The sequence below is a fragment of the Castor canadensis genome, chromosome 13 (assembly GCF_047511655.1).
Source record: "Castor canadensis chromosome 13, mCasCan1.hap1v2, whole genome shotgun sequence".
In the NCBI taxonomy this organism is placed as follows: Eukaryota; Metazoa; Chordata; class Mammalia; order Rodentia; family Castoridae; genus Castor; species Castor canadensis.
Window position 1 is genome coordinate 48,255,197 of NC_133398.1, and position 17,552 is coordinate 48,272,748.

General features: G+C 37.9%; 1 protein-coding gene across 21 annotated transcripts in view; it reads left to right on the forward strand.

Moving 5' to 3' along the window:
- Window positions 1-17,552, forward strand: part of Elavl2 (ELAV like RNA binding protein 2) — a 153,189-nt gene that overhangs the window by 100,123 nt on the left and 35,514 nt on the right. For all 21 annotated transcript variants that reach the window (XM_074051705.1, XM_074051698.1, XM_074051693.1 and 18 more), the window contains one exon: window positions 13,598-13,701. In XM_074051705.1, the coding sequence (XP_073907806.1) occupies window positions 13,598-13,701 (104 nt within the window). The remainder of the gene's footprint in view (window positions 1-13,597; window positions 13,702-17,552) is intronic.

The following is a 17,552-nucleotide window of genomic DNA, read 5'->3' on the forward strand; positions in this document are numbered from 1 at the left end:
AAGTCACAGATGGTAGAAGTTCCATTTTCTTGAGTGTTCATATTGGATGTAACATTTTGTTTTTGAGGGTGGGGCGTGTAGGGTAAAGAATTCCAAAATAGTACAGGGGACTTTTGCCTTAAGAGCCATTTCAATGTATATATATTTTTTTGCTAGAAAATCATCTTGCTTGGGGAAGATAAATTTAGTAATTTTAATATAAAGGGAATATTGTAATAATGTTAGTGTCAGTTAGAGCAACCTAGAATAAGTCACAGTTTGCATTATATTTGGGAATAGGGCTTGACAGGCAGCATGCATAAGGTACTTCAAATTTTCCCCCACATAAAGGAGATCAGGTTTCAAGAACATATCTGTTTGCTTCCTTGCTCCTTTATAAATAGCAAAGAAGAAATTGTCAGCAACAAAATAGGAAAACTCCTTGACACGAAAGGCTATTGAATTAGGAATGACCTGAAAGATCAGTATTTAGTGAAAACTTCATTTCTTTGAGTGGTGTACTTGTAATTGAATGCCTAACGTTTTATATAGCATTCTCCAGTGTAGGAAGCTCTTTAATAAGGTTGACTCTAATTCACAGATCTGAATTTATTGGTGAAACTTACTTGACAAGGGTAGGGCAGGTGGTGGAATCACAGGTACAAACATTAGAAGTTCCTATAACCTAGCCTTTTCCCACAAATGAGATATCTTTTCACCAATTTGGGTTTCAAGTTTGAAAGGTGGTATTTAGCAGGAAGCTATAAACTCCTAACTCTTTTTGTCTTCAGGTTATACACTTAGTGGTAACAAGATGGATTCTTCTGATCCAGCGGTCTTTGCCCTAATCTTGAAATGTGTTTGCAGAGTTGCCATGTAACATGGTCCAAATAGCTATAAAACTCTGAATATAGAAGTTACATCCCATTTCAAATGGTCCTTAATATCATTTAAGCTGGTGCTGTAAAAACAAATAAATCAAAAACTTCAGTATCAACAGATGAAAGTCATATTTCACATATTAAGACAAGTTAAAATTGAGGTATTGGTTAGAAAGACCCTTTTCACTCTCTACCTGTTGTAGGTTTATAATGTACTTGAGATGAGTTAAAACAGTGAGTTTTGTTTTTAGATTCTTCTTATTTCATAGGAAAGATGTGTTCTGCATTAGTAACAATGGTTAGGTAGGAGATTTAAATATTTCATTGTTGATATAGGACTAAAAGGCAAGTCTCTGTGCTTCTGTAGTTCAGTGTGATGGTGATTTCTCATCATGCTGATGTAGACAGTGCCACATTACTTCTCTGTCTTAATAGTCATTGTCTAGGCAAAGTCTTCTGAGCATTTGTTTCTTCATGAAAGTGTCTATGTGAATTTTAGATTTGGAGGATTACAGTAGCTAGTCTTTCCAATTATGAAGCAAGCTGGTTTGGACATAAATGCTTATGTGTAAGATGAATGTGGCAATGGTAGGAGCTGCACCATTTTGTATTTCTCTTTAGAAGCCATCTGTTAATTAGAGGGCAAATTGCTCTGTGATCTTAGTGGTTTACTTTAACATAAGCTGTCCCTTAGCAAAAACTAAATGGGTATCTGTTTCCATCAGGGTACCTCAGTTACTAAATTTGTAGCCGTGGATCCCATCCGAACCACAGCCTTTACAACCATGTGTACTGCTCAGCTTCCTCTGTCGGTTGTGACCCAAAGGGATTTTTTCCCCCTTTACTGCTTCTTGAGGTTCTTCATGCTGTGTCTGCAGTATTTACATAGGTTTCCTTTATACTCAGCATTTATGGCCTCACTGTGCCCAAACACAATTGGTCTGTTTGGGGATTTCTTGTACGTATAAAAATCAGTGTTTTTATGTGACTATTTTAAATTTAGAGGAAAGGAAAAAATACATTCCTAATATCCTCTTGACTGCATAACTGCCTTTCTTCATTAAATATAAGCTAAGCAAAATGTCCTGTACAAAGAGAAAGAAAATCACATTACTTATGCCTAAGTCTTTATGTTGAATGGGGACAAGAGATGTCCTTTGGAAATTTACTTCCTTTTTCTTTGCTAAAAATATCACTAATTTAAGTCTGCCTTTTCTTTTTGAGATAAAAAGAAGTGAACACTTTCCCCCAGGTGGAAGCCTTGTCCATATCACTTTGTACTGGTTACTTTAAGGTGAAATGATATTTTTATTTTATTAAAATGTTTTTGGTAGTGTGATACTATCTACTCTTTCCTTGGTAATGACCCAGCCTCTTTCTCCCAGTCATTTTATTTGATAACTTGGTATCACCATATTACATGTGATGAACTCACATACGTATGTGCATCTAGAAGTCATGCATAAACTTGGGATTTCAGCACCAAATGTCAGTGTAAGAATAATCACAGTAGTTTCTGTCCACTTGTGGTAGTTATTAACCCTTTCTGCCCACTCATAATAGCAGTTTTAATTGGGAACAAATGCATTCAGGTTCACATATTTTTTTCCACTATACAAAGGAGGCGTCACAAAATCACAAGCCTTCTTTGGGCAGTCATGTGGGGCTTTGCAAACTTTTGGAAGCAGAGATTGTCTATACTTGTTATATCAGTAATGAATGAATAGTTGTAAGGCTGCTGGGTTGGTGCACTATGTCAGTCTCTGACTATTCACCTATAAGTTCAAAAAGTTCCTTGCCCTCTTATTAGTCTGGCAAAGGTAAGGAGGTATCATGCCAAGGAAGTACAGATTCTCCTGGGGACAGGGATTACTTTGGATTTCTATTCCTACCTTACTGTGATGGTCCACTGAAGAAAAGTGTTCTTGGTTCAGAAGTTCAGTTTGTGGGCAAAGGGCACTTGTGTTATTTGAGTCAGTTATGCTCATTATGAGTCCAGACTGTATTTGACAGAGGTTCAAAGAAGAGTAGTAGGAGCAGGTGCATCCTTGGAGTTGATGTGGGCTGGGCTTATCCAGATGAGAGGTTTGTCATTTAGGGTTGAGAATCCTAAATGTAGAGACTGGTGTGAGGTTATATAGACCTTCCTTTCTTCCCTCCCTCCCTTTCCTTCTTTCTCTCCCCTTCTCTCGTCTCCTCTTCTCTTCTCTCCCCTCTTCCCCCCCCCCTTTTTTTTTTAGCTCAATGTCCTTTTTGAAGTCATGCCAGAATGTTGAAAACTACTATGGAGAGGTCCCTGTTTTTGTCCTGTAGAATGGGAAACATTAGATTATACAACAAACCTTACCAGGTTCACATGATACAAAATTCTTGTTAGAGATAAATCTTGGAACACATAATTCTTGAGGCTTCTTTCACCCAAAAGTTAAAGCTTCATCAGCCCTTGCTCCTAGATCAGCATTTCCTCAGTGATTATTGCAGGCCACCAGAGTTGCAGTTCCGGGGTGTCTCTGTCTCCCCCTCTCTCCCTCTCTTTCTCTCTCGCCCTTCCTCCTCATTGCACCTCACTGTTTGGTGCACCCTGCAGTCTGACCACTGCAACTTTTCCTGATGCTTGGCATTGCTCTTGGGGTGGAGAGTCAGCTCACTTACATTTTACACAGACCACTTATTATTTGGTGTGTCTTTGCTCTGACCCTCTCCTTTGTACTTCTCCATAAATGCTTTCTTCTGCATGTGCCTGCATCTTCTCTGTCAAGAAAAGCCTGAATTTCATCTCCTCTGTCTTGATATACTGTAGACTTCTGTTTTTCACGTTCATTATTGGTTAAGCACGAACTAGTGATTAGCCTTGTTCCATGTTCATTAGTTGCCTGCATCCCTTAAATTTACAGTGGCAGTTTACAGTTTTGAGCATCTTAGAGGTCAGAGTCCATGTGATATTGATTCCACCTTCTTTCCTATTGCTGGAAAACCATACTATGCATTTGAAAGAATTTTAAGCAGTCTGCTGAGGGGAGAAGTGTTCTGTGTGGGAGACAGTTTTGGCAGTAGCAAGCATGTTTGGCTTTAGCCATAAGAATTGCTTTCTGAGTTTCTGGAAAAGGAGTATGTAAATTAGGGCCCATTTTAAATGATTCTTTTATAAATCTTTCCATCTATCTGTTTTGTAATGATGAATTTGTTTTGAGGGCTTAAGTGGTTTGTGCACCTATAGGCTGCTATTCCTTTTCCTTCAGGTGTTTTCTTTAATACAGTCTTCTTGGATGGATTAAGAAGAACTGTGATATTCATTCAATTGATTACATAATGAAGAACAAGAAACAAAGTACAGGTGTATTTGGAGATTATAAGTATTCTGGTTGGAAAGTTGTGATCTTTGGATGCACAGGACCCTGCCTCAAATTAATTCCCACGTTTGACTAAAGGCAAAGAAGTGTACACTGGAAAGACTTGAGTTTGGAAAATTCAATTCTGGCTTTGAAACTTATCTGCCATTTATGCTAGCCGTGTGCCTTTGAGCAGGTTAGGTAACATCGCTGAACCTCCAGATTTATGTCTGTAAAATGTGGTACAGATATATTTACACAGAATCTTATTGTGAAAATTCAGTATGATGAATGGATATAACAAGGGTCATAAGTTGCTTGATAGCAGTATTAGCCAGCACTACTATTTTCTTCCAGGCAGTTGGATGCAGTTATTTGTGGGGTATTGGTGATAGATTTTTCCCCATAACCTTTTTCACATTAGAAAATTTGGGCTGGTAAAGCTTTAACTTCTGGGTGCAAGAGACGAAAACTATGTGTCCATAGAAAATTTATCTCTTACAAGAATTTTGTATCGTGTGAACTTGGTGAGGTTTGTTAAATAACCTAGTGTTTCCCGTGCTTTAGGACAAAACTCTCTCCATAGTGGTTTTTAAGACTGGTTAATTTCAAAAAGGGCACTGAGCAAATTATAGTGCTTAGGACCTTTTTTTTTTTCTTGAAATATCTGAGTAAAAATGATCTCTTACAGAGAGAAAGCACAAGAAAATATACTGCTTCTTGATGGACTGCTTGCTGGTCCCCCGACCTTCCCCTGCTACGCACCCTTGCAAAGATTGACACCAGCTGGTAATGCAAGAAATAGCAGATGCCCTTTTTACTACCATAGTTGCTAACTGGTTTCCCTCTTTGTCACAATACTATTTTGAAGAATGTAATTCCTTTGCTCTTATCCCAAATGATATTTGCTTGAACAACTCCATTGCTTTTTAAGTAAGCACAAGATTGAGCCGGTAACATAAGCTCTTGTGTGTGTGTGTCTGTGTATCTGCATGGAGTTAATTAGAATTAAGAAAAAAAGAGTATTGCAGCAGACTCAAACCTTTAATGGAGAGTATATTGTGTATTAGTTCAGAGTTTTTAATGTCTACACTTTCTTTGAGCTCTTTGACTTTCTGGCTAGCTGCCAGCTTTTTGGCTTTTGCTTGCATCATGATGGCAGCCACACTGTTTGAAGTTGGAACTGCTGATCTTTCCTTTGCACCAACTACCTAAATCAATAAGTTATGAGAACTGGCTTTTGTTTTTATTAAGGTGCTGAGATGTTTCAATATCTCCCTCCCTTTCAAGCTACAAAGAACCTGCATCAAGTTAGTCAGTCTGACCCTAAGATGTGTATACACTAGAGGAATTAGCTTTTTTTCTGTCTTCAGAAAAAGATAATTTTTCCTAATCTTTCTAGTCTTGAATGTAAGACATCTTAGTACCCAATGAAGTACTTGGTGAGAATTTAGAGGATTTATTATGCTGTTTCTGTTCTCAGTAGCCTAAGACCAAATTGTGTGGGAGTTCTTAATGTTGTCTGGAAATGTGATGTATTAAAAACCCACACTTTCACCAGCCTAAGCAAGGTCACACTGCATTGCCAGCAAATTCATAATTACTAGGGCTGGAACTATAGGAAAATAGAGTTTTACCACTTGCATAATCAGGGGACAGATATAGCCATTAAAATTAACTTGAAGGGAAAATGCCCTGGTACGGAGGGCATTAATGGTTCCTTTTAGACTTAGGCTGCTTAGGTAATATTTACCAAATAATAACTATTTACAACTTTGGTTTCAATAGGAAAGTTGCAATTTAAACTTTTCTGTGTTGTCTCCATATAGCTGAAGTTCCAAACACCATTTAAGAATACTAGGTCCTGTCATTCTCAGGCCAGCTTTATTAGCATTTGGGTGGAAGATGAGTCTTGGGAAAGCCATCTGCTTTGTTTATTGTGTGAGTGTCTAGGTTGAATTCTCTGTTCTTGTGATAATCCCTGGGATTGTCCTTTGGAAAGATGGTAAAAATGCCCGTGTGTTCAGAGCTGACTTAGATTGTCGTAGTAGGATCTTACCAGTCCTCTATCTCGCCATTTGATCTTCCTCATTAGAGGGCAGCAAGGAGAAGCTATTCAATGTGACCCAAGTTAGTTGGTGTTGAAATGAAAGAACTTGCTATATCTGGCATGCTGCACTGAAGAGTTTCAGGCTAAGTGAGGAACTGAAATTTGAAGAAAAAAGTGACTAAAGAGGATTGTATCCCTCTGTTACCTTTCCCCCACTGTGTAGTGCCTGCATGGTCTTGCTGCATATCAGATCTGAGATATTAAGAAAACTGTGATAAAGTCTGGAGCAGGCTGCTTTGGTGCCAGAGTTGTAGTACACAGCCTGTCTGAACAGATACACATAATGGGTGCCCAAGAACAGAAAGTCCATCTGAAGAAAGACAACACATTTGCAACTTTACTGTATTTAGGAGAGGAGGAGAGAAGGGTGTCACAACGAGAGAACTAGGTCTTTATTAAAAACAAAACTTTCCCAAATCAAGTTATTTGCTTTCTCCCCTCCTTTTGTTAAAGTACGCAGTTTCACACAGGTTGTGTTTGAAGACGACAAATCTTTTCATCCCCCCCTCCCCCCTACCAGTGTTGCATTATTAGATCTCAGGTTGCAAGAGAGGACCATAGGTGACCTGATTCTGCTGAGAGATGTAAAAGAGATTCATGCTGCTTTTATTCTCTTTTACTTCATAGAACATTACTACTGCGCTAAATGAAATAACAGATACACGTCAATCAGTGTAGTCACCTTTTATTGTTGATTCAACTACCAGGTTTTTACAGTATTCACTCTGCATTTTATTTGACTTGTACGTGAATAGTCTCAGCAGACTTGATTATATTAGTGAAAAAGCACTTTCAACAAAATTATATGCTGACATCCCATAATTCATACTTACAGATTTTTGAAACAGATTTATGTAAATCTATCAAATTACTCTAGATGACATTATTTTTTTTAAATTGTGAATTCATTTTAATGGTATTTTTATAGGAAAATTTTATATGAAAATTTTTACATGAACTATTTTGAAAAATAGCTCCTATCACTTCCTTAGAAGAGAAAATACTATGACATTTGAGTATGGTGTCTCCACATATTCTGTAATCCATCTGCTACAATGTAGGACATGTTTATAAGGGTATCTCTGTCCTAAACTATAACCTCCTGCATGGCAGACATTGCTCTTTGTTCACTGAACAAATAAAATGTGCTGGGGCCTTTGTCCTTGCTCCGTGGTCTAGTAGGTTAGGGCATGTCCAAATGGGTTCCTACACATATATGGTGAGATAATGGTGTAATAGAGGGGTCTTTGGGTGGCCTAAGGAGGAGCACTGAGCAGTGTGCATTAGGAGTCAGGCAAGTGGTGGCAGGAAATGGCCTCAGAGAATTTTCAAAGACTTAGAATAGAAGGTGTGTTCCAGGCACTAGGAACTGAGTGTGAATTTTAGGGTGTTTGTGTAGCTAATGGAAGCTAAACTAAAGTGTATATACGTAAGAAGTTAGGGATGACTTTAGAAACGATAGAGCATGGTCAGATTTGTCTCTTAGAAATATCTCCCAGGTAACATTGTAGTGGAGGATGGCAGCCTTTGAAGAAACCAGGGAAGGGGGTGATGCACAGTTAGGATAGGGCTACAGCAGTTCAGCTCAAAACAATACATGGGAACTAATTTAATGGCAGAAGAGTAGAGGTATATGTAGCTGGTCAAACCGGCAGGATGTCCATATCTATATGATAGAACTTAAGCTAAGTCTACTTGCACATTGTAACATTTCTGTCTGTGAACCACTTCCTTCAAGTCTTGGATCAGATGTTATCACGGGGGTGAGGCCCACCCTGACCACTACAATTAAAGAGAAGCCTTGCCCCTCCTTTCACTCCCCACTTCCATCACCTGCTTCTTGTGTTGCTGCCTTCTGTTACAGTGTAGAATCTGTTCATTTGTCTCTTTCTCAGAAGGTAGGCTTTAGGAGGAGGAACTTTTTTTGTCTCTTTTGCATTCTCAGAGCCTTAGAAAAAGGAGGATTTCCATAATCATTGAATAAATGATGCCTATGTAGATGAGAAATATGTAGGATAACTGTTCCACAATTTCATGTTGTGATGGCTCCCATTTAATATTGGGTAGATAAAATTAGATTAATGTGCCAGGTTTATAATCAAGAATTACAGCAGCCTCTTGCTTTTGGCTTTAGACCTGAGGGGGTAATTTGATATTCTGAACATTTGTAGTAATTTGAAATAGAAAAGACTAAATAAAGTGACCTTTGAATGAAACAGATCCAGAAGATTGTGTATTTTTAATTAAAATATGCAATTAAAATTTTAATTAAAGTATGCTATTAAAAGCAATGTAGGTGGCAAGGGAATGGCTGATGCTTTGAATTATGCACAGTTTGGGATAAATTGGCATTTACTTTGTTTCCCACAGTAGCAGTTTGTCACAAAACAGATTCTCTTCCTCTTTTGCTTTTCCTGCTCTGACCCCTGTGCAGCTCAGTCCCATTCAGAGGCCAGTGGAGTATTTCAGCTCTGTGCTATACGTCACTTGACCATGGTCCTTAGTAGCTTGTTCAGAACTATTCTTGTGCTGGCTGGGGCATTTTAGAGATGATTTTCCTATCTCTTGGGAGGTAGGTATATATTGGGGTGTATGTGTGTGTATATATATGTACACATACACACATATATGATTAAGGCAAATGCAAAACAAAAGACATTCACACAAAATGTGTATGGAATACATGTGCTGAAGATGCTTTTGACCTGGAGATTGCAGCACCTGTATGAAAATCAGATGTCGTGTAACTGTTCAGATAGCTTCCTCCATAGAGAAGTTCAGAAGCCCTGCCATGGCCATAGGGCTGTTAGGCCCAAGTCTTGGATAAATGGTTCCAAAATCCTTAAGAACACAAGGCCATATTAGTTTGGGAAGATGGCTGGGGACAAGTGATATTAACCCTATTCTTGAGAATTTTTTTTACTTCTAAAGAAAAGATTTATTTATCTTAAAGGCTTTTTTCTTGGGTGAGGGGAGCAGAGCTTTAGCCTTGTCATTTTTGATCAGAATTTTCTTTTACTCATGTTGGTTTCCATAATGGTTATGCTTGGAACTTACATGTACAGTTTTATAAACATTTTTAAAAAGTGATTATTGGTTTTGGGATTATCAGTATGTACATTCTAAATCTGGGGTGACTTGAAAGAAGGATTTGGATGATACGGATCCATGATGCTTGGTTTCTGAGCCTTCCCTGGCAAATCGTGATGGTGAGTAATTGATGACTAGAAGAGTGGGAAGAGTGGGTTCTGGCTAAGTAGTTTTTCTTGGCATTTGATTTGCTCCTGCTTTTTTTTTTTTTGTTAAAAAAAAAAACCTGTATTCATTTATAACCAGAAATATGCACGGATATAAGTAAGATGCAATTTATCTTGTCTGTGTAATGAATAACAGCATAGAAAATCGTGTCTAGTGAAACTGGTATTTGCACCATATCTACAAAAACTTTTATGAGCAACCAAGAAATAAAGTTTGTAATAAAACTGTCACAAAATGCCTGGTGACATACTTTAGACATACTGAAGATGGTCTGGATTCAGCTGTCAGCTAGATGTGATCTGAGTAGTGAAGAGCACAGCCTTTAGGAGCCCTGGATTCAAGGCTTGACTTCACTACCTCACACCTTCCTTTTTAGTTTGTAGAAGCCGGCTGAGTTTGCCAAGCTTCAGGTACCATTTCTGCCATTAGGAGAAAAATGTGAATACCAGACATGATCCAGTAAGGTTAAAATTAAGCTGTAAGTTACCTTGTAGCTGAAAGGTAAGACTGGGAAGAGTACTGTCTTATCTGTGATGCCTATATGTATTTTAAACATCCAGTAAACGTTTGCTGACTAGGCTAACTCACTAATCTGTGAAGTTCCTACCTCCCTTGTGTCATTACGCCAGTATTTTGATTTAATATGCTAACGTTGTATTTAAGAGTGCAGTGTTTTAGAAGCAGATACCCCTTTCCTGTTATTTTGCCTAGGGTTAATAATAAATTTTGCTTACCTTAAACACATTCTAAGAGATGGGTAGCACTCTTCCTAATATTACTGCTAGTCAAATCAGAAATTCTTGGTAAGAAGGAGAGGTTATTTGAGGATAAATAATGTATCGAAGCGTAATAGATTTATAAGTAGAAGAAATTTGATTTGTTATTATAGCTAATCCTGACTGCATGATAGTCTGATCAGAGACCTGTCCAACAAGTGGGCACTCTATGGTAATGTTTATATCTCCGGTTAAATAAATAATGTCATTAAGTTTCTCATTGATTCATTTAGCAAACCTTTTTACACCTACAGCATGCTGGGAGTAAGGATTCAGAAGGCGGCCTGGGAAATAGATGAACAGGAGCTAAGTAGAACAGGCTTTTGACTTCACAGTGATCCAATCCCAGCAGGTACTGCTGTGCCTGAGCCTGATCTAGTAATGGATAACATGAAGGTGTAGGAAATGTGTATATATATGTGTGTGTGTATATGCACACATATACATATCTCAGAAGTGTAACTGCAAAAGGGTGGGCTTCCCTGTAGAGTCACTTCACTGTTTGGCCCGGTCAAACCCTCTCAGAACTCCCAGAAGCTCCACTGTAGCCCTGGAGTATCTCTCAACATTGAAGCAGTGATTTCTCAATCTGGTTGTACATTAGAGCCACCAAGATTTTAGAAACGTTTTCTAACAGAATAATAAAATTGGAGTCTTGGAATGTGGAGTTCAGGCATCACTTTTGTTTTTAAAGTTTTCTAGATGATTCCAGAATGTGGCTGAGGTAGAAGTTGTAAAAATGTTAGTAGATAGGTGGTGCCTGTAGAAAAGACAATTAGACCCTTATATAGGTGTAATTGGTAATTAGATTTATATTATCATAGAATAGCAGTGTGACAAAACTACATGATACAGTATTCTGCTTGCCTTTTCCTTCTCTCATTTATTTGTTAAATCTTACTGATTTAACTAATTGAATACGCTAAACTCCCCAGTTCTTCATGTTACCTTTTGACTAGGGCCACCCACTTTCCTCAGTAATGAGTACTAATTATCATTGCCTCAATAGCATAGTTGTGTGTGGGAATTACTATCCTTATTTTAGAGACAAGAAAGCTGTGGTTCAGAGAGGTTAAGTAGCTTTTTCAGAGTCACACAGTAAATGGTAGAGCCAGGATCAGAACTCTATGTGTCTGTCTCCAGGTCCCATATTCTTTCTATCATAAGCTGGTTCATTGAGCAGACTTTGTTGTGTTCTGCTGATTTGAATCCTGACCAATGATAGTAGAACTGTAACACATCTCATAAGAGGAGACATTCTGCACATAGTAGATACATGATAAATGCTTGTTGGATTGGTAAAAAAAACTGAATGCATGAAAATACAATGATCTTACATGTGACTTTTTTTATGGAACTGTGAGTAAAATAAAAACCTGTGAATTTCAGTGTGATTGAAAAATAAACTTAGTTTTTAGCTCTTGCCCTTCTCACTTTTATTTTTGTTATTTTTGTGGTATTAGGAACTGACCCAGTGCCTTGCACATGTTATACAAGCAATTTATTGCCGACCTATATTCCCAGCCTTTCTCATTTTTTTAAAACAAAAAAAATTGCTAAGAGTGTATATGCTAGCAATGGTTACCCCAAATTCTGATCATAGTTTTCAAAAACAATCACAAGATTTCATTTGTGTATTAACAAGGAACCACATGTCAGGGTAATCAGAGTGGCTTCTGAATGCCCATGCTCAAAACCACTTGGACCAAAGGCACTCTGCCAAGAGTAAATCACTATCTTGCCTTATAATCTGGGGCAAAAATGCTACTTAGTTGTTTGCACCTTCCAGGAAATTGTCAGTTGTCTAACCGAAAAGGTTAGAAAATTATGCCCATTTTTGTCACCTTTATGTTTCTCACCTTTTCAAACTGAGAAACTTTGTCTTGGTTGAAAATTTAAGACCTCTTATGTGTGTGCTTTTTTGAATTCAACTGCTTGACGCCTCCAATTTTCTAAGAGTTGGGGCATTATTTGAGCCACAGGTGAGAAGGCTTAGACGACAGAGGACAAAACAATAGCAATGACAAAAAAAAAAAAAAAAGACTTGCTGCTCTTACTCCAAAAGTTTTCTGTTTTGTTATTTCTGTGTTTTGGTTTTTCCCCTTTCTCACATGTTCTCATTGGTTGGGATGCCCTCAGTATAAATCTCTTTGTGTTCATGTTATCCTGTATTTCTTATCTAGATCATATATGCCCCCTGCAGATAACTTGATTGCATTTGAACAAACCCTCCTCTAAAGTAAATGTGTGCATAAATAGTCATGTGTCATTTAATGACAGAGATGCATTCTGAGACATGGGCCTTTAGGCAGTTTGTCACCTAATGTGCATCATTGAGTGTTCTCACACAAACCTGCATGTACAGATAAGCCACTTAACATGGCCTCTTTCTGAAATTGAGAGGTGGAACACATGGGAAGCGTGAGACTGCCCCTGCTGTGTCATAGCATATTGTAACCTTTTTAAATGGAGTTTGATGAAAAGACTGGCATAGAAAACACATAATTCAGTAGTACTTGTTTGTTATTTTTGTCAAGTAGGATATAATCTACATAATTATATGTACTATACTTTTGTAAGACCAGTGCAGTGTTTGCTTATACTGGTATCAGTAAAACACAGAGTAATGCATTGCACTATGATGTGTATTACCTTGGCTAGGAAGTCACTAGGTGCTAGAAATTTTTTAATTATGTTAAAATCTTAGGGAACCACCATTGTATATGCTGTCTGTCCTTGACAGAAATGTTGTGTGGCACACAGATTTTCACCATTGTAGACCCTGAAATAACTGTACTTGCTAAAGTCTGTAATTGTATAAGGGTACAATTTGCAGAAAAAGGACAGTTGTGATTGATGCTTGCCATCTCCCCATTTTATAGGTAAGGAGACTGAAGCTGATAAGATCTGGCCCATTTTAAGCACTGTCAGTAGCTCAGCAGAGATTCATACTAAGTTTCTACAGCTGCGTGTTGCCTTGCCGCTGGTGCACTCTGGCTCAGGCAGGCCATGTGTAGTGTGATGCATTGGGGATATGTGTTTTCTAAAACAGTACTGCTTGCAGAGTTCTAACTGATGTTTCAATTTGCAAATATAGTAGACAGGAGATGAGAAAAAGACTGTGTATTTCTGGAAGAATTAACAGAGTTTTTTTTCTGCTGAGAAAATATGCTGGTGTAAATGACAATACCCTATGCCAAAACGAGTCTGTCTTATCAGTGGTGTAGAACTAATATATGGCTTTTTCCCCTTCCCTTTCATTAGGGCAGAGCTTGGGATATGGCTTTGTGAACTACATTGACCCCAAGGATGCAGAGAAAGCTATCAACACCCTGAATGGATTGAGACTTCAAACCAAAACAATAAAAGTATGTTTAAACATTTTTAAAATCTACTCATATGATAGAAGTTTAAAACATTAAAATTACTTGTAGTTCTTTCTTTTCTTCATTTTGGGCCATGCAAACACTTCTGGGAAACATATAATGGGATATTTTTATGTTTGTTGCACAGTAGGGAACTTCATTCATGAGTGCTGTGTGTAGTCACTGACATATTAGCAAAGAGACAGAGTAGCAGTGTTCTTAGATAACTACTTTACGACTCCTACTAAATTAAATCTTTCTCTTACAGAAAATCACTTGCATGCTCACTTGAGGGACCCTTAGGCTTGTCTGAGTGCAGCGTAGTGGACTTGTTTGTAAGGGGACAGGTAGTAAGTACATGAAGCTTCATGAGGGAGTACAGTCTGTTACAACTTCTCATCTCTGACCTTGAAGCAGGAAAGGGGCCAAAGCCACTCCCTAAACGAATGGATAGGTCCATGATCTAATAACAGTTCATTTATGTACACTGAAACTTGAGTTTCATATAATGTTGGTACTAAATATTAATACTAAATACTACTAATTTATCAATGCTAAATACCACTAATGTGTTTCTAAATTTTTTTTTTTTATTTAAAAATGTAAAAATCATTCTTAGCTCATGGGTTGTGCAGAAAACAGGTGGCTGGCTGGATTTTGTGGTTGGGCGATAGTTGACTCTGACCTAGCAGGGAGAAGGACTAGAAAGCTTACATGACACACAGGTCATTTTTTTCCTGTTATTTTCTTTTCAAAACGTATATTTTGAAAGCAGGTTGCTTTCCTGCTTTTCTGTGTTTTTGAAATTCTTATGTGAATTCTGTCTGGATAAGAAGTTGACCCAGTCCACAGCATAAATTTCTTTTCCTTTAGAAAATAAAAGGATGTCATCGCTAGCAAATGGTTAGTACCTGTACCATCAATTTACCCTCTCCTGCCCGGTGCAGACACTCCAAATTAATCATGGCTCTCTTTCTTGTTGACTCTAGACGTAGCTTCCAAGTATTTTTCAAAATAGTGTTCCCAACAAGCTCTATCAATTGACTCAAAGTTGGAACCTATTTTCCACCCGTGATTTAAGAAGCTCGCTCAGACCATAGCCTGAAGTGGTGAGGGGAAGTTAGTCAAGGCTGACTGTGGCATCCATCTTGCTTAGAGACTTGTCTGGAAGATTTCTGCTCAATTTTTTTTTTTCAGGCATCTGGAAATGCAGTGTCATCTTTGTGTTAAAAGTTACTTCTTAGAATTGTCAGTTCAGGTAATTTGTTAGCTCTGGCTAGTTTTGGCACCTCATTCTTTATATTTATTGGGCTATAGGAAAAATTCCTATCAGCTCTTTTTCACTTGAAGGAACCTGCACGGTGGCTTCCAAATATACTTAGATATAAGATGTCCAAAAACTCTGGATGTTTCTCCATCAAGAAAATGTCTCATGAAGACATTCACCCTTTAATCAGAAAATGAACTGGTTACTCATCAAACTTAAGCAAAAAGTTAGATTTATAACACAGTCTAATAAAGATTTAAGCTTGTTCTGATATATTTTTTTTTCAATCTGAATTGCTTTTTTTTTTACTTTTCTGCATAATTTTTGTGTCAAGAGATTCATTTTTTATAGTACTATTAAGTAATAATACAATGTTCTTCACAAATGACATCCATTATCCAGTTGCCTCCAGGCTGTTTTTGTATGCTCTATCCTGCTGCAGATTTTTTGCAGGCTTCCTATTCCCCATCTCAGATTAGCAGTTCTGGTAATCAGTTGGTCTTAGTTGTGAGGTCCTGAGCCTTGGTTAAGAAGGAAAATGTAATTGCGATGGTTCATCTCAGGAAATACCATTTTCTTGATTCTTGAAGTAGTCACCCATTTTTTGTGAGTCAGTTCTTTTGCTATGTGTCTCGACTGCACTAAGATCCTGAGAATGGTAGAAATGCAGAGGGAAACAGATTGCCATAGGAGACATGTCCATGGCCTTCAAGGTGTAGACCATCAACGACAGCTGCTTCCTTACTCTCCACCTTCAGCCTTCTCTTTTTAGAACCCAATTGCTTGGGCTGAATATGTGGAAGAAAGGACAGCAATGCTTTGTGACTTTTATATGTGACATCTGCTACTTCTGATTTTCTAAAAGGCAGGTGGGAATGATGGGTAAGCAGCAGGCTACTTCTTTCCCTACCCCTATTTGATTTCTGTAAAAATACCAGATAACAGCTGGTATCTTCACTTTGGCCCAGATTTCTCTGAGAGGCAAAGCAGACCATTTTCCAAAAGTATATAGCACCATTCTTGCCTCTTTTTTTCCCCTTTCAATTAGATGGGTTTTATGTTCTTAATACAAGGTCTTGAGCCAGGATTTTCTAGTTTTCAGGGCTTTAAATACTTTGTGCAAGATACATTTAAGTTTTCCCATTCCCTGGGGCACTATTCTCTTTTTCCTTCCTTCAGTCCATCCTAATGATGATGGCTGTCAGGCTAATCTTACAAAACACCACTTTTCTCTTGCTACTTCTCGTGCAGAATTCTATCGTGTTTCTTTACTCTTTATCATATTATTTGGCTCAGCTTTTGAGGCATGATGCCAGTGCTATTGCTTTCTCCACTGTAGTCATCCTGGCTCTTCACTTGTAAGTTGATCTGACTACCAGCCTCTGTGCTTATGCTTCTGTGGCTCCCACTTCTGCTGTACCCTTTGCCATTCATTTTTATTAACTCTGCCTGTCCATCTTTTAGATCCCCTCTGCAGGCTTTACTTCAGGTATTGCCTTGCTGGGTGGTTCCAGCTGGTGTTGGCTTCTCCTCTCTTTGAAGTCTGTGCTCTTTAGCCATGAGGAACCACAGAAGTTCGGGGATCAACATGACACAGGTGTAAATTACACTTCACTACTTTCTGTCCTTGGTAAGAGTAGAAAACTGATGATCATCATATTATGCAAAAACCAGCCAATTGAAGACAGTGCTGTGACTCCAATTCTTATATTCTGATATCCTCATCCAAACTCTTGCCATTATACCATGCTTTACTTTAGGAAGCCTTGGAAGATTATTTAGTACAGACTTTATATACAACTGTTGTGTACTCCTTGAGTTTTGGCTTCTGTTCTGTCTTCCAAGCCACTCAACAGTTAGTATGAAATTGCTAAAATTCCAGGTTAATTGTAATATTAAAACAGTCTATCAAGTACCGTGAAAAGTAGCTTACTTAGCAGTTTCTCCTGGGACTTCCTAATAGCATTAGCCCAGTAGGGCTTTGTGTAGTCAATGGGATGTTGATTAAGTGATACATATTCAGAATTTCTGCAGTAAATGAAGCAGAATCCCTCAGGCATTGTGAGATCCTAAAGCAGTTGTTCCCAAACACATTATAATCACAAGAGGAGTAAGTTAGAAATATATAGGTTTCAGGACCCACTTCAGATCTATTAGATCAGTGTCCCCAGGTGGGATTTGGAAATCTTGTTTTTAATAAGCTTCCGAGATAGTTTGTGACAGCAAGTCTATGAGAACCACTCAAATAGACCTTTTGGAGTTGGTGGGTTCTCTGTGCAGTTGATATTTTACATTGAAGTTTACTTTGTCTTCTAGCTTTTTGCCTTGATAATCTTTTTTTGTGGTTAATTCTGTTAACCAGAATACTACTCCTGCTTTTACTTTAGCATGCTGAATGATAGGTCAGTATTTGGAGTTTAATGTGATTCATTAGTCATTTTTAGAATGGGTAGCTTAGAAATGAGAAAAACTTAATGTGTTCACTTTGTGTTAGAGTAGTACTTCTTGTTTTATTTTAAGAGTACCATTTGATAAGTTAAAGCCTCAAGGCAGTTATTGTCTTTTCCTAAGGATTGTTGTTTTCTTG